A 26209-nucleotide genomic window follows, 5' to 3' on the forward strand; every position below is an offset into this window, starting at 1 on the left:
GCACTGGCGGGACCCGGCACACTTAAACACGTTCTGGGCCCCACTTTTCACCGCTGTCTCCCATCTAGTGCCTTCATTTTACCCGCTCCCTCTTACCTCTTAATTTGTTCTTCACCCCTCCCCCTTCCATCACTCTGTCCTCAACTTCACCATTCGTGTCATCTTACTGTTATTGCGCTCCTCTTCCTATCCACTCCACTCTTCCCATCCACTCCACTCTTCCCCTACGTTCTGTGTCTATTCTCTTCCATCTCAGACCGTTTTGCAACCTGTCCCATCTCTTCTTCACCCAACAATTTCTCTCCTCCTGTTCCACCTTGTTCTGCTCACCTCTCTTTCCCGGCGCTCGTGCCCACCCTTTTCCACATCACGCTTACTCTTCTTCACACCCTGCCCCTTCTCTTCCCCTCTTTTCTTCCCCTCTTTTCCTGATGCTATCGCTCCCACCCCAACCCGAATTATCTCCACCCTGCTGTTCCCCGTGCAACCCCTACACCCGCCCTGCTTTTATCCCCTGCCTCCCTCAGTGTTCCGAGCCGTGTTGCTCACCCCCATCCCTGACGCTGTAGACACCGCTCTTGAATGACTTGTTTCGAGTCATCCGCTTGTTTCTGCTGTATGACGAGCACGTGCTGCTCCCGCCCCTCCCTCGCAGGGATGCTGGCTGCACGGAACTGTAATTCCTCCCCAGCAGAGGTCCCTTCCACTTGGGGAGCACATCACCCGCTGACCACTCTCTATAGGAAATAAACACTCAGGCGATGGGATCCCTTTTATTACCGAAGGGCCTCATTTATAAAAGTAGGAACTTATTTTATACCCACTAGAGTTTACCCCAATATCAATGCACTGTAAGCTAATGTGCTATTGTACATATATAGTTCCCAGCACCATATTGTGTCCTGCTTCTTGGAGCTACTAATGTTATTGAGATAGGAGGGAGTTGACAAACTGATTAGCCCAAGATTACACATTGTGTGGATGTGGATACTTTGAAAATTCATTTCAGCTCGTCGCTTTCCACCGCCGTCTTCACACACGTCACCACAACATAATATCAGATGCTAATATCAACTGGACAGCACTTCTCCTATCCATATTGTGAGGATGAAGATGAAGTCACAGCAAGAATGAAGGTGGGCTACAGAGCAGTGTCAGGCTTTGAAGACCGGGCACGTATTTTCCTAGCAAGCTTTTCAACCTTTTGAACACCTCATTTGCGAGAGGCGCCCCACCAATATAAAGTATTTTAATGATTTACATTTCAAAAGAATCAGAATAGATGTAAGAATACTGATGCCGGGGAGGGAGGAGATAGCGAACTGAATGCTGGGAAAATGGCATGATTTGGACAGAAGCGAGAGAGCCAGGTAGAGACGGCTCGAATGTTAGGAAAGGGTACACGAATGTAAGAAAGTGCTGGAGGTGAAAAATGTTAGATGCAGGCGACATGGCGTTGAAGGGCTTCCGAGCCTTTCGGCATTTCTTGTCACAGAGCATGGACCCCTGTGGGGGTTCCATCAGGATTCAGTCTGTCCGCATTGCCAATAGTTCTTTCTAAACGCTGCAGGGCAACCATTTTTACCTTTTTTTAAACGCCGAATAATAATAGTTGATGCTTCTGGCGCCCGATACACTATAATAAAATTCAAGCATTTGCAATGAAGCTGTCTGCCCATTCTTAGACTGTCACCTCGATTTAAAGCACGCCAGATGGAGCTGTGTCGGCACAGTGGGGGGTTCGCCCGATGACTTCCTACATTCGCTCATACCGTCGGGACCAGTCGAGCTTGGCGCGTGTTTATTTAATGCTCGTTACTGAAGGAGAGCTTCCAGGCACACCTCGATTAAAAGCACGCCTTGGAACCGGCCTCGACTGCCGGGCCTTGACTTCGATAGTTAGGCGGGAGCGGTCCCGCAAGCTACTTGAGTACCGACAGTCTGCTCTGCGCCGCTCAAGGAGGAGGTTGAGGGACTGGTCGCGGAGCCGCAGCCACCACCGCTCGTCGGGGTCCAAGTCTTCGAAATCTGGTAATTTGAAGCACAGCAAGAAGTCGAAGAAGCGACATCGCTCTTCTGACTCCCCTCACTGGTCGCGCGACTCGGCTGAGGGTTCGGGTGGCACCACCCGCGCGGCTCTGACGGAGCCGCAGGGGTCTCGTCCGTCCCCATACCCTCCGGTCCCTGGGACTGACGCGGCTCCGGCGGAGTTCAGTGCTTTCCTCATGGCCATGAGGAACCTGTCTCCGCCGTCGACTCCAGCCAGCGCGCCTTCGGGCCCCGCAGGCTCGACTGGGAGGCCTAGCGAGCCGACGGCTCTGGCCCCGGCGCCGCCGTCGACTCTGGTCCTGATGCAGCTGGGGGATCCAGGCCTAGATCCAAGTGGGCGCCGGTCGACCTCACGACCCCTCCGCCGGCGCCGACTCCTCCTTTGCCACCCCCGGTGCTGTCCCTGGACGACGCCGTTCTCCAGTTTAATATCGGTCCGGGCCTGGCGTCGGAGCGGCGCCGTCCGGCGCCGCACCCGACGCCGATGGGTGGCAATTTCATCTTCCGCCCGGCTCCGATCATTCAACCTGTATACCAGGAATCGGATGACGGTGACGACTGGGAGGGGTCTGAGGACCCTCTGGCCCGGCAGGGCCAGTTATCTCAGGACTGAGCAGACGAGCTGGGGGATGGCAGTGGTCTTGACACCTCCCATGACACTGGCTTCATCTCTCCTCCAACTGTGGCTTCAGAGGATGGTGCTGCATTTTCTGTGGAGCTGTGCAAGGCGGCCGAAGCCCTTGGGCTAGAGCTGCCTGCTGTGGCCGTGAGGACGAACTTCCGCACCGAAGTGCTTCAACCGTCAGCAAGCTCCATGGAGCCTCTGCTGCAGTTCAATGAGGCACTCATTGACGTTCTGAAGGGCACCTGGTCCTAGCCCTCCACAGTTCCTCCTGTGGACCGGCGCCACCGCCCTGCACCGGGCGACCCCAATTTTCTGTCCCAACACCCCACGCCCGAGAGCCTGGTTATCCAGGCCTCTACCTCCCAGACCTCCTTCCCGTCTGCTCCCCCAGACTAGAACAGTTTGGGAAGAAGCTGTTCTCCTCTCTTAGTTTGGGGTTGCGGTCTATCAACACAGCGTGTCTTTTGGACTGTTACTCCCACTCCCTGTGGGATACGGTGGAGGACGTGCTGCCCCAGTGTCCGGAGGAGGCCCGGACACGACTCGCTCAGGCTCTTGCCGAGGGGCGGTATGCGGCACGGCATGCCATTCGATGTGGACTGGACACAACGAACTCGCTGGGCGGGGCAATGTCGACCACGGTGGCGCTTCGTCGTCACGCCTGGCTGCGGTCCACAAGTTTTTCCGGGGATGTCCAGAGCACCCTCATGGACATGGCAGTCGCCTTTTTGGCGATAAAACGGATAGTGCGCTGGACCGCTTTAAGGACTCCAGTCCAGTCTTTGTGTCTTCCGGCCCTGCGCCCGCAAACTTCCGCTTTTCGTCCCTTTCGTGGCCAAGGAAGGGGCGCCGCCTCACGTCGGACTAGCCACAGGCCGCAGAACCAACCTCCACGCGGACGTGGATTCCACCGAGGCGGTCCAGGGGGACAACGTGCCGGTCCGTCCACATCTACCCCAGCAGCATCCGCCTCAAAGCCCTCCTAGTTTGAGCTTTCAGGCCCATTCCATGCCAGTGGGAGGCAGAGTTTGCCATCACCTGCTCCACTGGCGCACCATCACATCGGACAGGTGGGTGCTGCAAATCGTCCGAAGGGGCTACTCCCTCCCCTTCGAGGCGACCCCTCCAGCCATGCCACCGAATTTCGGGGGATCACTTGCAACTTCTGCAGGAGGAAGTTACGGCCCTCTTGGCCAAGGAGGCCATCGAGCGCGTTCCTGGTCCAGAAGTAGGTCGTGGTTGTTAGTCCCACTACTTTCTGGTTCCCAAGAAGGGCAAAGGGGGCCTACGCCCTATCTTAGACCTCAGGAGCGTCAACACCTTCCTCCGGAAGGAGAAGTTCAAGATTCTCACCTAAGCTCAGGTTCTGGCTGCCCTAGACCCTGGAGACTGGATGGTAGCGTTGGACTTGCAGGACGCTTCTTTCCACATCCCTGTCCTGCTGGCCCACCGGCATTACCTGCGGTTCACGGTGGGCCAGGAGCATTTTCAGTTTACCGTGCTCCCCTTCGGCCTCACCAGTGCCCCTCGGGTGTTCACGAATGTGATGGTGGTGGTCGCAGCGCATCTGCGCAGATTGGGGGTTCCAGTCTTCCCCCATCTCGACGACTGGTTGTTGAAGGCGGGCTCGCCCCAGGCAGTCGTCTCCCACCTCCAGACTACGGCCGACCTCTTGCATTTGCTGGGGTTCTCCATCAATGTGCCGAAGTCTCATCTGAGTCCCTCGCAGAAGCTCCTCTTCATCGGAGCGGTTCTGGACTCGGTGCAGTTCCGGGCCTATCCTCCGGAATAGCGGGTCCGGGATATTCAGGCTCTGATTCCCATCTTTCGGCCTCTATCCCGGGTTTCGGTCAGGCTGGTGTTGCGGCTTTTGCGTCTGATGGCCCCCTGCATCCTGTTGGTGCATCACGCCAGATGGCGAATGCGGGCTCTGCAGTGGGACCTGAAGTTTCAGTGGGCCCAGCATCAGGGCACCCGGTCCGACCACGTCCTGATATCGGAGGGCACTGCGAGACAGTTGTAGTGGTGGCTCACGGACCGCGATTGGGTCAGTGGCAGATCCCTCTCCCTACCCCAACCGGAGAACGTGGTAGTGACGGATGCGTCCCTCCTGGGATGGGGAGGAGGGGGGGGGGGTCATATGGGAGAGGCGGAGATCAGAGGCCTCTGGTCTCCGGCGGAGTCCTGGCTCCATATCAACCTCCTGGAGCTGAGGGCGATCTGACTTGCACTGAAGGCATTCCTTCCCTCTGTCCGGGGAAGTGTAGTGCAGGTGTTCACAGACAACACCACCGCCATGTGGTATTGCAACAAACAAGGCGGGGTGGGGTCGTGGACATGGCTGGAACATCAGGGCATCACCCTGGTGGTTCATCATCTGGCGGGCTCTCTGAACGCTACCGAAGAGAACGCGCAATGTCAGCAATTCTGCGCGTTGGAGTTTCCAAGGCGGCACTCGCTCGGGGACGCCTTTCGTCGCGAGTGGAGTTGCGGTCTGTTGTACGCCTTTCCGCCTATACCACTTCTGCCCAGAGTGCTGAAGAAGATCAGGCGCGACCGGGCCCAAGTCATCTTGGTGGCTCCGGATTGGGCACAAAGATACTGGTATCCCGAGCTACTCAATCTGTAGATCGATCCCCGATACGGCTGCCTCTTCAGGAGGACCTTCTGTCGCAGCAGCATGGGACGGTCCTCCACCCGAACCTGTCCAGCCTCCACCTCCATGCGTGGAGATTGAGCGGTGGCAGTTGATGCCATTTGACTTGCCTCCTGAAGTCTGTAATGTTATTCTGGCAGCCAGGCGTCCCTCCACAAAATCGGTATACGCCTGCAGGTGGATGCCATTTTGTGGCATGGTGCACAGCAAAAGCTATGGATCCCCTTTCCGCCCCTCTTTCTGAGGTTCTCCTCCTCCTTTCCTTGGCCCAGCAGAGCTCTGCTCTGTGCACCCTCAAGGATCATCTTTCAGCTTTTTCTGCTTTCTTACGGCTTCCTGATCAGCCTTCTCTTTTCAAATCCCCTGTTGTTTCTCGGTTCTTTAAGGGCATTACTCACATGTTTCCTCCTGTCCCTTTCGTAATGCCTCCGTGGGATTTGAACCTTGTTTTGGCCTTTCTGATGTGCGCTCCCTTTGAGCCACTTCATAATTGTTCCCTTCGCCTTCTCACTCTTAAGACTGCTTTCCTGGTTGCCATCACCTCTGCTAGACGGGTGAGTGAGCTCCAGGCTCTCTCTTCTAAGCCTCCTTTTCTTTCTGTCCATCCGGACAAAGTTGTTCTCAGGACTCGTCCTTCCTTTCTGACGCCTGGGGATATTCTAAGGTGAGGAATCTAACTAACTAATATTTCTTACAGATATATCGTTACCGAAGGTAAGTAACTTGTTCAACAAGTGCATGGGTGACTTTTTTCCTGGACTCGGTGGGGATCCACTTGAAAATCTTCCGAACCAGACTGAGTGTGTGGAAGCAGGTAGATGAGACAGCGTTGATTTGGCGGTTCACAGAGAGTGAGGAGTCCTGGATGATGCCGAGGTTACATGTGTGGTCCGTGGGTGTGGAGGAGTTCCCAGCGCTGCGGGTCACCAGGAGCCGTTCCAAGGGGAGGGGGTGGAGTCCAGGATGTGGACTACGCTCTTGTCTGAATTGAGCTTGAGGCAGCTGTCCTACATCCAGGTGGTGACTGCTTTCATCCTGTTGCAGAAATTGCTTTTGGCGGCTGTGAGTTCGTCTGTGAGGGAGAGAATCAGCTGGGTGTCGTCAGCATAAAAGAAGATGTTGAGTCCATGGCTTCTGACAAAGAATTCACTTATGTTAGGTAGACCTTACCACAGCATGAATAGTCCGACTGCACTACTACTTGAACTTTTTTCACACATTCACACTTTCACACAGATGACGACCAGCTCCTAGCTCTAGGGATATATGATACTGGATTACACAGTGCATTTGGTAGGTGTGTTGTGTTTTTGCCTTTGTTTGGATGCTCACTCTGCTTCTGTTGAAAGGGAAGCTAGCCAAAAGAAAGGGTGAGGGTTGGGTTTCCACCAGACAGTTCACACTGACATATGGAAGAAAGGAAAGGAGCTGGTGACCTCCTCTCCTTTAATTGAACTACTTTTCATGGAGGAAGGCAGGATGCAACTTGTGTAGGAGTGGATAGCTAAGGACATCTCCAGCGCGGCACAAAACAGTCTACCAAAATGTCTTCCTTACATGGGATGTCCAGTGGAACCCAGCATTCACTACTTTATATGTAACTCCTACTTTCCCAAACATACGACTATTTCTTTTCCTACATGTCCCTAACATGATGAAAGCAAAAAACAAACCAGTTTTAACTTTGACTAACATTTTGCTACTAACACCACTGTCGGCATCCACATAATATGATAGAGACTTCTAGCTGAAGATTCTTTACCATAGAATATTCCCCAGGCTTCAGAGTGGATCTGGTGCTCATCGGTTCGGCATCGTCTGTGCCGGATGTGACATGCATTATACTTGTATAGGTGCCACTCTAGTGTATAGACCAGTTATTTACTTTCCACGCCATCAGCTCAGATTTGGAGAAAGCTACCTCAGTCCATTTCTCTGGTAAATTTTTTGCCTCTTTGTGGACCCTTTTTGAACTTTTTCCTACCAGTGTGCGTTGGGAGGCACACTGTTTTTTGTCCACTCAAATAAAACCTGCGGAGTTTAAACTCTGTGGTTCATGTCACAGACAGATGTGTGCAACTTGCCCCCACTTAGTTTGCCTTTGGTGCCTGATGGTAGGCCAAGACTCCAAGGTCTGTCCCGACTGCCCTGCCATGGATCTAAAGGCGGTTCAGGAGCCTTCTCTGAAGCTCCCGGTCACCCGGTGCTGGTTGACACTGCATTGCGCCAGATCCCAGGCCATTCATGGCGCTTATCATCCTGCTCAAAGTCATCGCAGTGCAAGTCTCTAAAAAAATATAAGAATCCGAAATGCTCTTAGACTTCATTGCAAAAAGTGGTCACACCCTTCCACATCTTCCAGACCATCGCACTGGCGACCTTCTTTGCCTCACCCTTCCAAAGAAGAAGAGAGACTCCATCGTCAGGACCCGAAACAATGATTGTACCAGAGAACACTGGGTGGACGATCATCTCTTCATTGGGTTTGCCGGAGCAAATAAAGGGAAAGCTCTGCAGAAACTGACCATCTCTAGACGGATTGTATTCTGCATTAAAATCTCTTACGCACTGTCCAAGAAACAGTCCCCTGAGGGCTTGCAGGCTCTCTCCACCAGAGCCAAGGCTGCAAACACTGCGTTAACTCATGGAGTTCCCGGTCTTGGACATCTGTCAGGCTATGACATGGGCATCTCTGCACACATTTACCAAGCACTATTGCCTGGACATTCAGTTCTGTCGTGATGGGCATATTGCTTGTTCAGTCCTTCAAGACTTCTTGGTCTAATTTTGTTAGTAGACACACTTCTGGGGGAGTATTGCTTTGGTATCTATTTCAAGGTATGGAATCTGTAGCTAGAAGTCTCTATAGGATGAGCAAGTTACTTAACTTTTATAATGCCTTATCTGGTAGAGAGTCTATCTAGCCGTAGATTCCTTCCATTCTGGTACCGGATATTTCAACTAGCATGGCCCCTGTTGGCTCTTAGTGTCTGTGCACTGGTACATCCCCATTCTGTCATGGCTTCTTGCTTGTCATGTGGAAATGTCACGGAATGTAACGGTGTGCTGGGGCGACTGGTGCAGAGGTGTCTTTAGGCTGCTTGTTTTTCTTACCGGGAGCAGTCGCAGTAAAGGGGTCCTGTGTGCAGCTGCTGAAGGTGTCGTCGGTGAGTTCACTGAGGGGAAACCACAATGGACTGCATCTCTGGAGGGCTAGCGGACCACAATGACTCTTTATGCCCACTTCAATTTGACTTGGAGTGACGGGTGCAGTCATGTCTTCAGGTGTTGGGTTCCTGTGGCCACGTAGTCCTCACAGGAATCTTTGGGTGCCTGCAGGGAAGCAGGCCTGCTACTTCTCTGGAGGTCTTGGTTCCTACGTGAAGTGCTTAAAGGTCTCTCAGGCTTTGGAGACTCAGCAGCTGCAATTGACTTTTGGTGCAATTGTCTAAGTCTACAGGCAGGCTGGCAGGGTTGGGACTAGATCAGTTGCTGGGTCTTCAGTTTTTCACGTCCTTCTTAGTCTTTTAGATCAGCAGGATCTGATTGCCTGGTACCAGGGGTTTCCCTAAATGCTGAACTGAGGCCGATAGGGGTGTGTAGGGTAGTAACCAATGGGCTACTTACCCTTGGGGTCACTACCCCTCTATATGACCACTTCCTGTGGGAAGTGGATATAACCCTGTCCCAGAGTTCCTAAATGTGACGGCACAAAGATGACCACTTTTGAAAAACCATACTCGCATCAGGTTAGGCTACCATAGGGCTGATACTAGCCTGAGTGGTGGGTACGCCTACCTGACTAGTTAACTTCCTGTCTGTCCAGGTGCCAAGGGGCTCTGGACAAAGGGAGGGTCAGCCTCCTCTCCTGTCAGGGGAGCAAGATTTGCATTTCAAAAGAGGGAGTTTTTTAAAACTTGCAGGCCTAGAAGTGCTAATCAGTAGTTCATCCTGAGGGAGGGGGTGTAAACACCCTCTTCCTGTGCAGGCTTAGTTTCTGACCTCCTGAGAGCAAAGGACCTCATCCTGGGAGGTCAGAAATCTGTATCTGGTGGCTGGCTAGCAGAGAACAGTCAGCCAACGCATCAGAGGCTGGTAGGTTTGCAGAGGACACCTCTAAGGTGCCTCTGTGTGGCTGTATTCACAAATCCACCACTGGAATCAGGGTAGGCTTGTGAATGTGAGGTGTTTGATACCAAACATCCCTATTGTTAGTGAAGCCATCATGTAACTGGAGAACTAGTTTTCACCAGTGTCCAGCACATGTTTGAAAATGGCTTCCCTGTTCCCTTGCAATGGCAGTAATGGAACTGACCAGCACAGGGGCATATCTGTTCAATGCAGCTATGCCCTCACACGTAATACTAAGCACCCTGCTTTAGGGCTGTAAGACCTGCTGTAGGGTTGACTTACAAGTACTACAGGCAGTGTTAGAGACCTGGCACACAGGGAAGTGTCATGTTGTTTTTTCACTTTTGTCTGCACCAAAACATGCAGCCTGCGATGGTAACCGTACATGACTTTGGTGAGGGATCCTTTAGGGTGGCACAATTTCTGCCGCAGTCCTGGGGGTACACATTATTAGACCCTAGGTACCAGGGGTACCACTTACTAGGGATTTATAAATTGTGCTAAAGGTATTGCCAATTGGGGGAACACTTGTACTGTTTTGGGAAAGAGATCCTGCACTGGAACCTGGTTATCATTAACCCAGTGCATTTACAGTCAAAATCACATCATGTAGCAGGCAAAGAGTGGTGGTAACCATTTAAAAAAGGAGTACTTTTCTACGGTATACATGGGTATTCCCCGGAGAGCGGAGCACATGTCTCGCAATCTAAACCTAAAATACTGGGAATGCCTCCAGTGGGCTTTGAACATTGTCTAGATCACTGCGGGGAAAAGCACAGGGTTATTCAGAAAACATACAGGGGAAGCATGGCACTGCTTCACAGCACCAAGCAGAGGGCTTTGGGCCCACCATCTTGAAGAGTGTGAGACTAGCTGTGTGTTTTCAGTCCCCTTGAAAGGTTTACCTGCCTTTAATAAGGTTAGTATTCTAGACAAACACGCATCAGAGGCTGGTAGGTTTGCAGAGGACACCTCTAAGGTGCCTCTGTGTGGCTGTATTCACAAATCCACCACTGGAATCAGGGTAGGCTTGTGAATGTGAGGTGTTTGATACCAAACATCCCTATTGTTAGTGAAGCCATCATGTAACTGGCGAACTAGTTTTCAGCAGTGTCCAGCACATGTTTGAAAATGGCTTCCCTGTTCCCTTGCAATGGCAGTAATGGAACTGACCAGCACAGGGGCATATCTGTTCAATGCAGCTATGCCCTCACACGTAATACTAAGCACCCTGCTTTAGGGCTGTAAGACCTGCTGTAGGGTTGACTTACAAGTACTACAGGCAGTGTTAGAGACCTGGCACACAGGGAAGTGTCATGTTGTTTTTTCACTTTTGTTTGCACCAAAACATGCAGCCTGCGATGGTAACCGTACATGACTTTGGTGAGGGATCCTTTAGGGTGGCACAATTTCTGCTGCAGTCCTGGGGGTACACATTATTAGACCCTAGGTACCAGGGGTACCACTTACTAGGGATTTATAAATTGTGCTAAAGGTATTGCCAATTGGGGGAACACTTGTACTGTTTTGGGAAAGAGATCCTGCACTGGAACCTGGTTATCATTAACCCAGTGCATTTACAGTCAAAATCACATCATGTAGCAGGCAAAGAGTGGTGGTAACCATTTAAAAAAGGAGTACTTTTCTACGGTATACATGGGTATTCCCCGGAGAGCGGAGCACATGTCTCGCAATCTAAACCTAAAATACTGGGAATGCCTCCAGTGGGCTTTGAACATTGTCTAGATCACTGCGGGGAAAAGCACAGGGTTATTCAGAAAACATACAAGGGAAGCATGACACTGCTTCACAGCACCAAGCAGAGGGCTTTGGGCCCACCATCTTGAAGAGTGTGAGACTAGCTGTGTGTTTTCAGTCCCCTTGAAAGGTTTACCTGCCTTTAATAAGGTTAGTATTCTAGACAAACACCAATCAGCCATGAATGTGTACATTGCCTTTGAACAATTTATTTGTCACAAAATCAATGACTAACTGCCGTGTGTTTTTACAGGTTACTTGATGCTGTTCATGTTAATGAAAAGGAAGAGTGCTACAGGTTTGACTTGGACGTGGCCAATAATTTATCAGAGTTCTATCAAAAACATTCCAGTGAAGAATTGAGTTCTGCTGGTCAGGTAGAAAACAAAAGACGTAAGTATAACAGACCTACTTGGTACTATATTCATACTGTGGAAGGCCCGCGCTGGGCACCCTAAACCTCATTTTATAAGTGCTACAATGGCACAAGTTCATACCTTGGTGAGAATTCTCCTTCCCTAACGCATACAGCAGTCGAGCTCATTTGCAGATAGTGCTCCCACAGACACATGCTTACTTGCTGACAGCATTTACCCCCTTGCTGACATATAAATCACTCCCTACAAGCTCACACACTGATCATTGACAGTTCTCTTTTACAAACTTGCCTGCAGAGAGTACTCGCAAGTTTATTAGGTGATAGTACTCATTGCCTCTCTAATACTATTCACTTACCCTGACAGTACACACTTAATCATACGCTTACTTTGTCACCAGTAGTTAGAAGACCATTGGCTGACATTACACACTTCTTTGCTAACTCATACTAGCCATTCATTCACAAGCACACTGGCTGAATTCTTTGGCAGTCAGTACTCACTCCGCCTCCAATTCAGATCACTCACCCACAATCTCACATTCTTTCAGTGCTGTCAAGATCAATTAATGGCACTTATTCTCTAGCAAACTCTTAACTGATGATCACCGACCCATAAGCACATGTGCTGACAGTACTCAGTCTAACTAAACACATACCAGTCACTTACCCACAAGTTCCCTCACAGACCGGCTTGCCCGCAAGCTCATTCCCTGATAGTACTGCCTAACAAGCTCACCTATAGACCGTTCTCTCTCCATAGACTCACTGATTGACAGTACTTGCTCCTTTGCTAACTCATATATCCAATTCACCCACAACCACAAATTCACAACAGTCACTCCCTTATTAACACATTTTTCTCTTTTGCTTGTTCCGTGCAAGTTCACTATTTCACAGTACTCTCTTTTTGCCTCGTTAACTCTAATTTCTCATTGATGGGAGGAAAAATTACCATGTTGAGGCTAGTCTTGTGGGTGCATAGTGAAGTAACTGGAGCAGAAGTGCTGGCTGTGCAAGTTGCACATCTGTGTGAGATTAAATGGTGGTACTTGACGTGTGTATCCTATTTGAAACTAGAATACATGGAAACTAGGTGCAGCAAGGTTAACATTTTTAGTTTTTTAAATCCTTATTGATAATTATGTTTTATTTGTGTAAACAAAGATGCTTGATGCCTGAGTGTTTCGGCGGACCGCCCTTTAGTCAGTACTGTATCTGAAAAGGATTTAGACAAAAAAAGTATGCCTGGTCCTGAAATTCCAAAGGAATTTACTTGATTCTAAAATGGTGCCACCTCTGTACTCTTCTTTCATTGCTAGTTGATTATGGTGCACTTGTGTACTTTTTGTGTTTGGTGCCTGCGTTGATAGGTCTGCAAAGCTATCTGATTACTTTTATTAGATTGTGTTGCATTTGTGAATACTTCCCTGTTTGCTTGGGCTTTCAGTTCAAAGTATCCTTGTCCTCTGGATCTGTACAGTGTTGTCTTCAATCTCCAGATGAAATAGGCTACAACTTAGGTTTTTTGCAAATATGCATTAGTTACCAAACCTAGAACAGATGCAGAGTTTAGTCAAGCCTTTCTAAGGAACGTTTCGACTAATTTCATGCTTTATAAACTGTCTAGAAGAAGCGGTGGTATGTGCAACACGCTTCCCCCTCCAACAATGTTTGGATCTTCATGTTTGTATTTTAGGCTTGGTTTGGCGGTAGATGGCAATAACGAAGCAATGAGGAGTGCCTAAGTCAGGCTTCTGGCAGGGTGTCCTGACTGTGGTGTGAGAAATGCTGAGAGGAGAAAGGCTTCACTGAGAGGATAATAGTTTCTCATCTTCCGAATATTCCACAGGCGTCAGAATGGATCTTGAAACTTGTCAGCAGTATCTTTGCGTGCTGATAGGTGCACCCTCCTGCTCTGCACTGCCACAGTTTCCCTCCGCCTATATAGGCGCCACTGCAGCGCACTGAAGTCATTTACTTTCTTTCCAATCCACCAGGCATTGATCTGGTGCTAGCATGCGTCTGTTTGAGACCCTTACATTGGACAAAAAATATTTTTACAGTGTTCTAGGGACATGCTGCCTCCCAAAAAGGGTTTTAAGCCTTGTGAGAATTGTCTTGACTGGGGGTGAATGTTTAGATTTGTTCTGCATTCCGTCCATCAATTGTGTGTCTTTTGCTTTCTCACCCTAAGTGTGTTGGATATGCCCAGACGTGGGTCCCAGGCTCACTGTGCCACTGGATTCAAGCTATCCTGGCTGAGGGGTGAAACCCCAAAACCGGACCTAGGATGCTTGTTTCTGGTCCAGGGAGGACCGAGCTTGGCAGTTCAGGCTGGACTGTTCCCATGAGGCACAGGGTCAAGTCTGATTTGCATATCGCCAGGTCTAAACTGGGGTGGCATGGTGAGTAAAAGAATGATGGATTTAACCCAGATGGCTTGACTAGGGGTGAATGTCTTGATTTGTTTTGCATTCTGTCAATCAATTGTGTGTCTTTGTCAGAATTGTCAACAAATGTCGGACACAAATCCTCACCCAATTTTCCTGCGGTGCCTGGGGTCGAGCCATGATTGTGAGGCCTGCAGTGATTGTGCATCGATCAACCCAAAGACCATAGGAGACTGCAAACTGAAACTGTACCTTGCCAAGCATCGAAAGACACCGCTACTAGACTGGTCCATGTCGAAAGTTCAGTTCTGGTCATGTTCAACATCTAGAATTCTCCAGAGTCACTCCGGGATTGGTCTCTCTCTGGATTCAAATCTTTAAATAAGTCAAAGGAAACATGCAACAAATCTAAGCGGTACTTTGCCCCTTCATGCCACTCTCATATAGTAGGCACAGGAGTGGCACCATACAACTCGATCTCACTCCAGGGCAGTCTGACTCTACTTAGCAGAACGAAGAGTACTTCAAGGCCATGTTCTGACGCTGTGGATCCTTGCCAAATCCCTCTGGCACATCTGTGGGCCTCAAGGCGCTGAGGTTTTCCACCTGGTTGACTGCCAGCGGGTTCATCCACTGTCAGTTGGATCCTCTGAGCCCATAATAGGGTCATCTGCTCTACTCTTGATTCCACCTCCAGCACCATGGTCTATGGTTGTTCCTGCTGCAATGATGCCGTTGCCAACTCCGTCAACACCAGAAGACAAGGCCCAAATTGTCCTCTCTAATGCGGAGTCTGCCATCCGATTGACCTTGATCGAAGTCATGCCTGGGCACTGTTTAGTCTCCATTTCTTCCACTTGAGATGCCTTCTCAATAACAAGATGTGAGAAGTTGGCCTGGCATATGCTGTTCCTAGTTATAGGGACACCTTGCACCAGTCCAATTCGACTCCTATTGATGGTAGGTTTAAGACAACCTTTAAAGAAAGCTATCCTAGTGGTAGCTGTGGAGAGCAGCCTTCAGGCTAAGTCTTGAAGGAGTGTTAAGCTTATTGTTTTACCATAATAACCTCTTGAATAACCAAATGAAAGAGTAGCCCACACAGGTATATATATAAAATATATGTATTTATTCTAGACAGAATCCCACAGTCACTTTATGTGGCTAGTGGCAAAGTTACAATTCAAACAAGCATTTCTAAACACAATAAATAGCACAGAAATCAATGGGCCCCAGGGGGGGACCAAACCATATACTAAAATAGTGGTATAAGAACCACGACAATTCTACAGGCAATGCCTAGGGCATTCAGGATCGCTGGCCCCTTAAGAATCCACCCACAGTTAAGAGGAAGGGGACCCACGGGAGGCGTGTGCAGTGCGAGAAGTTGCTGTCGGGATCGCAATGTTAGCCTATGGAGAATGTCGCGGTTGAATAATTAAGGTTTAAGGACACTTCTAACAACAGTACAAAGTTAAGGCTTGAGACTTAAGGCTTTGGAGAGCCCACCACCACGGAAGTACCGAAGTACCACTGTTACCTGCCCCAGGGAAGCCGGGTGCATAGGTCGATTCTGGTGTCGGGTCGCGGGCTGATTTTCTATGGAAAAGGAGTCCAAACTGCTGCTAGCTGGAAGTGTCGCTGAAGTCGTGAAGATTGAAGTTGAAGAAAAGACAAAGATGAACCTGAAAGCAGAGGGGACAGAGTCTGGGTCACAGCACAGTGACCAGGGAGCTCACAGGAAGGAGCTCGTGGATGTCGGGTGCTTCAGGTGTGGGAGGTACAGCTGGGCTCTGCAGTCACGGGCTCCGGGAGGCTTCAAGGAAGGCCAGCTTCTGGAGGGCGACTGTCCCACGTCGGCTGAGGGTCGCTGCGGTGTTAGTGTCCCGATTGGATCCACTAAGCATTGGCAACCGCAACCCACGCAAGATGAACAAAGCAGCTGCTGGTGCAGACCCACGTGGTCTGAGGGTGCTCTCCTTTGCAGGGAGCGTAGAGCAGGCCTGGAGCAACCAGGGGAACTCTTAGAAAAGAAGATTGTCCTCCGTCAGGGCCCACAAGTCGAGAGACAAGGGACCGCGGAAGGCAGCAAAATGGAGTGCGTAAAGGGGCTCCCACGGGCCACCGGAGCGGGCCAGGGAGCTGAGGGTCGGCACAAATGCTGCTTGAAGGTTGGCTCAAGAATGGGCCAAAGCACAACTTCCCCACTGGTCGGGGTCGTGTGCTGGACAAGAGGTGGCCGGTGTCTCGGGGTATGCGGGGATCTCGACACCCACGTGGTCCAGGGTGCTCAGACTTGCTGGGCACACTCACAGGACGCTGGGATGCACTGGAGACCCACCTCGAGGTCGCTGGAAGGCGTCGAAGGTCGTGAGAGCAACGAAGTTCCAACCGGGTATCTTGTAGTCTTTTAGGTGCCTGCCAAGCAGGGGGATAACTCCTTTATCCCAAGGGAGATTTCTTCCGTCAGCTGGGCAGCAGCTCGTCGAAGGTCAGTTCTGTGAAGTCCTGTACGAATCTAAGGCTCTAGGGCAAAGTTATTCCCATATATCCCCAAGATTAGGGGATGGTCCAAAATAGAGCCTACCAATCAGAGTAGAGGCGGGAAAGGGTGGCTACACCCACTCCCCTTTGTGTGTTTCCCGCCTGGGCGAGGGGCAGGATGCCCCTGAACCGGTTCCAGGCGGTGTATGCAGAATTGGGGCTCTGCAGCTGCCTACGTGCAACTCTGAATGGACTTTTGGTGCACCCACCCTGTTCCAATCCACATATCCTGTCTGGGGAGGTGCTGGCACCTCCCTGCCACAGGAGCCCTATTGTCCAGATGGCGAGGCTGGGGTTTTCCCCAGCAACAGCCAGCCAGAGTCGTGTAGGTGGCGAACAGTAGCCATTTTGTGGTACATGTGCACTTTTAAATTGGTTTCCAAATTCTACCGCTTTTCCCATATCACCCTCCTAGCAAGGGGGAATCGTGCCCCCATGCCCATGGCTGGACTGGGGGTATGATTCCTTCATGTTTGACACCAAACACGATATGGTTCTGTGTAGCCACTCCAAAGTTACAGCGATGACGCAATAACTTATAATGCGGTTAAGAGTATATGGTATGGCTACACTACAAACAACCCAGTAACATTTTTACGAAGGTTGCAGGGAGGCCCTACTCACGTAGGGGTCCCCCCTCACACATACCTCAGCACCCAGCCCTGTAGGATTACCAGGGCCTGCCATAGGGGTGACCTATGAGAGTATATGTGTTGTAATGGTATGGGACATAGGGTACCTACATCCCTGTAAGGGGTGCTAGCACCACCTTACCCAGGCTACAGTAGTGGCCTGGTGGTGTCAGTTTGGATGGCTGTCCCAGGGTGGCACAATAAGTGCTGCAGCCCTGGTAGGCCTACTGGGGGCCCCATGCCCTGGGTACCTAGGGTACCATCTACAAGGGACTGGTAGGGCATGCCCAGCATCCAATTATGTTTGTACCTAGAGTACTCACAACAGTTTTAGGGAGAAAGCAGATAGGCTGGGGTCCTGGATAGCAGGATCCCAGCCAGACTAGTCAAAAACCACTTGAATACCAGGCAAAAAGTTGGGGGCAACCATTAGTCAGATTCCACTCTCCTACACAAGAGCACACCGTGCATTCCTTGTCCAGCACAGATGTAGATAATTATTACGTTGCAGGTGATGAGATTGGCCAACCTTATCACGAGGAAAATTGGTATGACCAACTACAGGAATCTAGTGGCATTGACACCCCGTCTAAGTCTAGTCTGCTCTGACCCTGCCACTGAGGAGAGTGCTTCCTATGTCATGGTTATGCGCAGGGAGGACGAGGTTGATGCCGTCCCTACCTTGGGGGTCAAGGCCAATGCACTTACAGGTTCTTCAGTTGGGCCACATCTACTGAGCACCTCTTATAATTTAACAAGGCATTTACGGATACTTGGTTGGGAACATGGGCCAGACCTTGCCACCAAACTGCAGGACCCCGCCGCCCTGCCTTGGGCGACCCAGCATTTTTATCAAATTTTCCTCACCTGAGAGCTTGGTGGTGCAGGCATCTGCAAGCAAGACTAATCCCAGGACATTCTCAATGACTCCCTTCGCTAGGGAGACTACATTGGGGAGACGTTCGGGAAGAGGGTTTTCTCATCCACCAGCTTGGTGCTCAGGTCAGTAAATGCCAGCTGCCTGCTGGGGTGTCCTGCTCATGCCGTTTGGGAGTTAGTGGCTCATGTCCTCCCAGGGGTCCCTGCTGATCTCTAACTGTTCCTTGCCCAAGCCATACAGGACAGTTGTGATGCAGCCAAGTTCACAGTTCATTATGACTTTGATACCACCGATTCCATCGGGTGGGCCATTGGCCCTGTCCTGTTTTTGCGGGATGTCCAGTTCCTCATGGACATTCCATTCGATGGAACGCGCCTGTTTGGTGACAAAGCAGACTCTGATTTCAAGCGCTTTAAGGAGAGTAGAACCACGGCGTGCTTTCTGGGCTTTTCGGCCTTACCTCGCCAGGCACATCGGCCCTACCATTCTTTTGTGGCTTCAGCAGAGGTACCCCATACCGTCGGCTAATCCAACCCCAGCAACGTGTGAGGCAGTTTTGCGACCATGGTGCCCATCGCCCCTTTGGTCAATGTCTACTGACCAACCAGTCCACTGCTCCCTGCCGCCTTCAGCCCCACCTGTGAATCCCCTTTATCACTCCCTTTGTTGAACACAGCCTCCTGGTAGGAGGCAGGATCAGGCAATTCTTGCTGGGATGGCAGGCCATAACATTGTAGAGGTTGATCCTGTAAATTTTGCGGAAGGGGCCACACCCTACCTTTCATTTCTGCCAAGCCACACCTTCCACCATCACCACAGCGACTGACTGAGGTCCATCTTTACGTTTAGGGGTAGGAAGTGCAACCCCGTTTGTCCAAAGGGACTATTCAGGCTCGTGCCTATGCCACAAATAGGACCCAGCTTCTTTTGGTGCCAAAGAAAAACTGAAGCCTTTGTCCATTTCTAGATATGCACCTCCTTCTTGAAGGAAAAAAAATCAAAATGCTCGCAGTACCCAGGTGTTTTCTTCCATTGACCCAGGAGACTGGATGGTGACGTTTAACCTGCAGTATGCCGATTTCCGTATACCCATCTTGCAGGCCCACCGGTGCTGCCTGCAGTTCGTGATTGAACAGGAGCATTTTCAGTTTCCCATAGAACAATTATGCAAAAGAGGTTGAGGCAATATGCTACAGCTAGAGTGGGAAGAAGTAATCAAACACTTAGAAAGGTGCACCGAACCAAAAGTTCAACCCCTTTCAACTTCAATGGAAAAACTTCGAGACATAAATCAAGTAAATGGTTTAGCGACCTTATTTGACAAAACATGTTACTTATTATTCATATTGGTGCAGCACAAAACTCATGGTATTCCACACATACAGTTTATGTAATTCACAATCTCCAATAAATATATTTTGAAGAAACGTCTTTAATCATATTCTTCTTCTTTTAATAATCTCCTTAAAAATAGTAGCCTCAGTAGCCAATGCGTTTCATCCTCATGGACTTCTTCAGGGCTACAAAATGCATATAAATACAGAAAAGCTTATTTAAAATATATACAAACAATTCGAATTGTACAATAAATAAGACCTACAAAATGAAAGTGACAATTGCACGTTGAGTTAATAATTTCATATTTTGTGACATGAACACAAACGCCAAAATCTATATCTGTATCTAGATAAAAGTTAAGTAAATTAGTTTTTGTAAACACAGTTTCTTAGGTTCTCATACAATTTCCAACTTCACACTTAGACCTTTTTCACAGAAAAGCAGTCAATGCAATCCTCTGGGAGGAAATGAAGTTATCCGTTTAAGGGTAAATACTTGGTTGTGGTAGTTGGGTTACTGGGGTTAGAACCGGGATTCCCCCAGGGTCAAGGATGCACTCAAAAAACACCCTCCGTGGTACTTGGGCAGCCGGGTGCAGAATGCTGAGGTCCAATTTTATCCAGTGGGGGAAAGCCTCCGGTTGGTGGCTGCTCACGGGCACACCACTTGGATGTGGGGGGAATCCAAGTTAGCACACAAGGTGCACCCACAGCGTCACAGTTGCGTCTATTGGTGTCTTGTTTTCCTTGCCTGCTCCGGTCGAGGACAATCCTCAAGAAAGGGGCTGCAGGTGTTATCGGGAACTTGATGTAGATCAGGGATTACCAGATCCCAGGTCAGGTTCGCCAGGGAGACCTCCTCGTGGTGTTGGGCCACTCGAACCCGGGCCGTGCAGGCTCAAGGATTTGGCCGTAGCCAGAGTCTGTTGGTGAGCAAATCTGGTGCTCACGGGAGACAGTATTGTTAAGGAAGGCAGGGTAGGTCCTCCGGGTTCTGGGAGGCTGCTGGCTGCAGGACACGCCGGGATTCTGCTGGAGCAAGCCGGTAGGGTTGGGGTCTTCTTCTTGTCTGAGTAGGCAAGGTTTGGGGTTGTCCCTAAATACTAGATTTAGGGGCGTTTTCAGGTAGGTACTGGTTGGTACCAATGGGTCCTTTCATTGGGGCGGTACACCCCTTATTTATGCCACCCTCCAGTGGGAGGGGGGCATAAGCCTCACTCTGGTTGGCTGAGTCCTCCCCCCCCCCCCCCCCCCCCCATCTTCAAGATGGCGGGGACTGAGAGTTGTTTTATAGGATGAGGGGTGAAAAGGTCCCGATCCCTTACTGGCCGTATATTGAGCAGGATTCCTTGTTCTGATACTTGCCCTTGACAGTTGGAAACCCCAAACTCCCTAATTCAAACAAGGTTTAACAGGATTGTTAGGGCAAGATAGGTTTCTATTATTACTTAGGAAAAAATTCCAATCCGAGACGATCGTTCATTTTGTTGGGTGTTTTGAAATTGTCACTCTATCCTTGAGAGTGAGTGAAGGAACAAACTGACAGCCAACACACGTTTCACCCCTTTACATGGCCATCCAGCCTGGGGCTTCCTCAGGGCGTAGTATTTTTGAAGATAGAGGTCGTCTGTAATAATGCGGTCCTGTAGTCAATCTGATGAAGTAAAAGGTGTAATGCCTGTCCGGTCGGATCTGTGGTAGCCTGGTGGAGTTGTGCTTCGCCTCACCCACCTGAGGGATGGGGTTGGCAGAGGGCACACCTCTCCTATCTTGGTTTTCCCGCCGATTCTCCTGCACAAAGTGGGTGTCAGATCCGGTGGGGGCCAGTTGCTGAGAGCAGCAAATGGCTGGGTCAGCTCACAAGTGCGGAAAGCCTTTGAAGCTTCCCCTTCGTGGGCCCTTCCCATCCTGGGGAGGAGGCTTGGCACCTCTGCCCAGGATGTGCTTTGTCTGCAGACCCCAAGAACGAGAGGCTCTCGACCCAGGAGCCCAGAAACATGTCTGGGGGTGGCAGCTGGCGAGCAGCCAGTCAGCCAGAACCCTAGAGTTAGGTCGTATTTCAGGGGGCATCTCTAAGATGACCTCAGAGCGCATTTTTCATTAAATCCCACACTGGCATCAGTTTGGGTTTAATGTGCTGAGAAGGTTGATACCAAACGTCCCAGATTTCAGTAAAGCCGTTATGGAGCTTCAGAGTTCTTATGACAAACTCCCAGACCATATACTCTCTATGGCTTTACTGCACTTACAATGTCTAAGAATCAAGCACCTTGGGCAAACTTTCCCCCACAACAAGGAGTTATGGGCCCACACCCCATGCAATTCCATTACCCTTTTAGCCCACATTTGGGTTGGAACCCTGGATATGCGTCCCCAATGTACCCTCCTAATCCCTTTACACAGAACCCTTTTTTAGAAAGGGGCCAAAGGGGAAAAGGCCGGCGGAGAGGGCCCAACCAAAGAGTACACTGGGTACAAGACGACCCAGTGGGCAACCACACCCGGAGCAAACAAGCGCAGGAACAGTTGGCCTCGGGACCGAGCACCTCGACAGCTTGATCGTCAATCTGTCGAACAAAACACTGACAGACCAAGAGAGATCCATTTTGGAAAAGGGATTGGGTTTTGTTCCATCAGCCCGCCCCGATAAATTCCGCCTTCACTGCGAACTTGCAGCATTCTTCAGGAAGTTGAAACTAAAAGCTTTTTTCGAGGGTCGCATCACAGATGAAGCTGACTTGGACGTAGGGGACACCCCCCTACGCCCACCATCCACCTTTAACCCCCCTCCACATACCATCCCTGTGGAAATCACAACCTTTGAACGAGCGGTGTTTGCCGAAATTGAACATTTAGACATCTCCACTACTTTTAAGAACCTGAGGGCAGATGAATACAGAGCCATCACCTCTCTCCGTGCGGACCCCAATCTCACCATAAAACCTGCAGATAAGGGGGGCGCAGTCGTACTACTGAATACCACCGACTACGACCAAGAGTGCCTCCGATTGTTAAACGATCGTCGAAATTACACACCACTCCTCAATGATCCCTCCGGTGAGCTAAAGGTTCAGATCTTGAGTATTGTTGAAGATGCACAGACACAAGGTGTTATCACCAGGGCTGAAGCACGATTCCTCACTGAAGGCCCGGGGAATATCCCTTATTTCTACACACTTCCTAAAATCCATAAAGAGAGATTCCCTCCCCCAGGACGTCCTATAGTCTCGGGGATCGGCTCTCTTTTGGAACCCCTATCACGTTTCTGTGACCACTTTCTGAAACCCTTGGTCCAAAAATCCACTACTTACCTTAAGGATACGAAGGACCTTCTAAAACTACTCAATAACACCACGTGCTCAGAACACACCATACTGGTGACATTAGACATAGAAAGCCTTTATACGAGCATTCCCCAGGACGAAACCATCAGGGTCCTGGAAGAATCACTTGACTCCACTCCCTAGGAGTATAGAACTACAAAGGAGTTCATAATCCAATGTGCTTCTTTGGCCTTGAAAAAGAATTTCTTCGAATACCAGGGACATCTGTATCTCCAATCCACAGGTACTTCCATGGGGAGTACCTTGGCTCCCAGTGTGGCTGGATTGTACATGTATGCTTTTGAACAAGAGTTCATCCTCCCTACTTCAAATCCATATCGCTCTTCCATAGGCTTATGGAAGCGATATATAGACGATGTGCTATTGATCTGGCATGGTAATAGCAACGCCCTCCAGTCTTTCCTCACATGGATCAACACTCTGAATCCAAACCTGAATTTTACATACACATATGACGAGTCTGAAGTTGTATTCCTTGATGTAGTGATCACTAAGACACAAGGGTCCTTTCAAACCAGGACCTATTACAAGCCTACTTCGAGGAACAATCTCCTCGAGTTCACTAGTTTCCATCCACGCACCTTGAGGGAGAATTTACCCTATGGACAATTTCTCCGCCTACGACGAAATTGCACCACCTTGAGCGATTTCAAGGCCCAATCTCACGATCTAACAACCAAATTGAGAGCTAGAGGGTACCCTTCCCCTCTCCTTTCCAGAAGCTATAAACGTGCGAGAAACCAACCAAGGGATGTACTCCTAACTGACTATGTAAAAGATACTGCTCCTATCCCACTAACATGTGTTACCACCTACAGTACCCTTTCCAACCAATTGAAAAAAACTATCAAACATTGGGGGATAATTAACAGCATTAATCGTAACTGGGAAAAACCGCTCTTTTCGTTTAAACGCGCTCAGAGCCTCCGCAATAGTCTTGTACATACACGCCCTTTGATGTTCCCCGAGACCCCACAAAGAACCATAACTGAAGCATGGGGACTCCCCAAGATAACTGGACATTTTCCTTGCTCTGACTGTAGCATATGCCATCTGACCTCACACACTAAAACCCTCAACCTTGAACCCAACAAGGTCTGGACCCAAAGAGGTCATACGAACTGTAACACATCAAATGTGGTTTACCTTATTACATGCCCTTGCGGTCTACGATACGTGGGGATGACGACGAGGAAGGTCAAACTCCGGATATGCGAACACCGGAGCAACGTCAGGTGTAAACGTGCTACCACAAAATTGAGTGAACACTTTCTATCCGTCAACCACACAACCAATGACTTAAAGTGGACTGTGATCGAAGAGATTTCAACAGGCAGAAACATCCCCAAAGTACTCTTTGAAAGGGAGCAGAGATGGGTCTATCGCCTGGGGACTAACCTCCATGGGTTAAATGATAATGTACCTTGGACTAATGTTCTGTAATCTACTCACGGTCCACAGGATGGGTAGTGTCTACCTTTTATACCCTATGTACTCCTGTGACTAAGAGACCTCAGCTGCTATGACTGAATAAAGTCATTTGGAAGAATCCACTTTCTGTAGTAGGGGATCTCTGTGTATAGTCATAATCTAGTGAATAGTCCCGCCCATGTGCGCGGACCCCGGAGCAATAAAAAATAATCTCTAAAAGGTGACAAATCATGCAGACCTGCATACACCTTTAAGAGAGAATTTAATTTAAAGACAGATAATGCAGCCTATACCCACAGGCTACACTGTCCAGTACTTCAACTAGAATTCCACCAAAATCCACAAACAGCACTGCCTGTCCAGTTTTTCTCCCCATAGGAAAAAAACCCTGCCTCTACCAGCAAAAGCCACTGGAATGATAGAGAGGAAGGAGTGGACAGACAAGCCCCATAGGCTGCCATTATGTGGCTTGGAACAGGATACTGTGCCTTTAAGAAAACTTTCCAGTTTTCCAGAACTTTCCCCAGTATCCCAGAATGCCCAGCAGGTCCCATTTACTTTCAGTTCTTTTTTCCGGCTCCTGCTAGCAGGACCCTGGAGCATTGAGCTCTACCTTTTTCAAGGTTTTCATTGAGATTTTGGCAATTTTTGTCACTTTTTCTTGTGTTTAATAGCTGGTACTGTCAACATGCCTGGCTTGTTCGACAAGTGCCCGGAATGTGGTCGAAAGAAGGCTAAAACTGACCCACACGAGGTGTGCATAGCTTGCCTTCCCCAGTCCCACGTGCCTGAAAGCTGTACCATCTGCCACTCGTTTTCAGCAAGAACCCTGAGGGACAGGATGAAGAGCAGGCTTCAAGCTCTGGAGGAGCGAAGACTGAAGGCACCAGGTGGGTCTGGAGGGGCTGATTTGGCCCATGCTGAGGCCTCTGGGGGGCTCCCCAGGGGCAGGAAGACCAGTAAACGCTCCCGCTCCCCGTCGACGTCGACGGCGACGTCGAGGAGGATGACCACCGTCTGTTCGCCGTCTCCCCAGGGCTCTGGGGAGAAACGGCGTCGACGATCGGCGTCGAGGGACCTGAATAGACCGCCGTCGACTACATCGGCGTCGTCGGCGACGACGCCGTCTTCGACTGCGTCCAGCGGTCGACGTCGAGAGAAGACCCGGCGTCGGCGTTCGGCGTCGAGGGATCGCAACTCGCCGTCGATGAGGAGAAGGAGATCGACGTCGAGAAAGCGAAGATCGCCGTCGAGGCGAAGATCGCCGTCGAGGCGAAGGTCGCCGTCGAGGCGAAGGTCGCCGTCGAGGCGGAGGTCGCCGTCGAGGCGGAGGTCGCCGTCGAGGCGGAGGTCGCCGTCGAGGCGAAGGTCGCCGTCGAGGCGAAGGTCGCCGTCGAGACATAAGTCGACGCCGAGGAGGAGATCGACGCCGAGAAGATCGCCGTCGAGGCGCAGGTCGACGTCGAGGCACACGTCGACGTCGAGGAAGAGAGAGTCGCCGGGATCGGTGTACTCAGTGGTGTATACCCCGCCTCGGAGGTCTCCGTCGCCTCCTCCTCCTCTCCCACCTCTGCCACCGCCTCCTCCACCGCCACCACCACCTCCACCGCCACCTCCTCCACCACCGTCTCCACTTCCTCCACCGCCTCCTCCGCCACCCCGGCCTCTGTTGCTGCCAAGCACTCCGGCGGTGCCGCCGCCGGTCCCCCCGAGGTCGGTTTCCCTTCCACGGTACCCGACTCCGCCGCAAGGGACCCCGAAGCCACGACGCCCACGGTCGCCTGGACCAGCGAGACCGGCGGACAGGCCTAAGCCGAAGAGGTCGCGCTCCCGCTCTCACAGGAGGCGTCGATCGCGGAGCCGAGGGCGATCCTCGTCAGACTCTAGACGACGCCGCAGAAGGTATAGGTCCAGGTCGCGCTCCTCGGACAGGGACCTTTCCCCGACGCTGTCGGACTCCCCGGGGACTAGGGTGTCGCCGGTGGACGACTTGGTCTCGTTCCAGGAGGTGCTGTTGCGAGGGGCTGCGAAGCTGAATATCACGGTGACGGTT

General features: G+C 50.6%; 1 protein-coding gene across 2 annotated transcripts in view; it reads left to right on the forward strand.

Annotated features, from left to right (window-relative positions):
- The window catches only part of TICRR (TOPBP1 interacting checkpoint and replication regulator), a 586714-nt gene that overhangs the window by 93112 nt on the left and 467393 nt on the right, over positions 1 to 26209 (forward strand). For both annotated transcript variants that reach the window (XM_085644448.1, XM_085644450.1), the window contains exon 6: positions 11473 to 11612. In XM_085644448.1, the coding sequence (XP_085500574.1) occupies positions 11473 to 11612 (140 nt within the window). The remainder of the gene's footprint in view (positions 1 to 11472; positions 11613 to 26209) is intronic.

The sequence above is a fragment of the Triturus cristatus genome, chromosome 3_1, assembly GCF_964204655.1.
Source record: "Triturus cristatus chromosome 3_1, aTriCri1.1, whole genome shotgun sequence".
In the NCBI taxonomy this organism is placed as follows: Eukaryota; Metazoa; Chordata; class Amphibia; order Caudata; family Salamandridae; genus Triturus; species Triturus cristatus.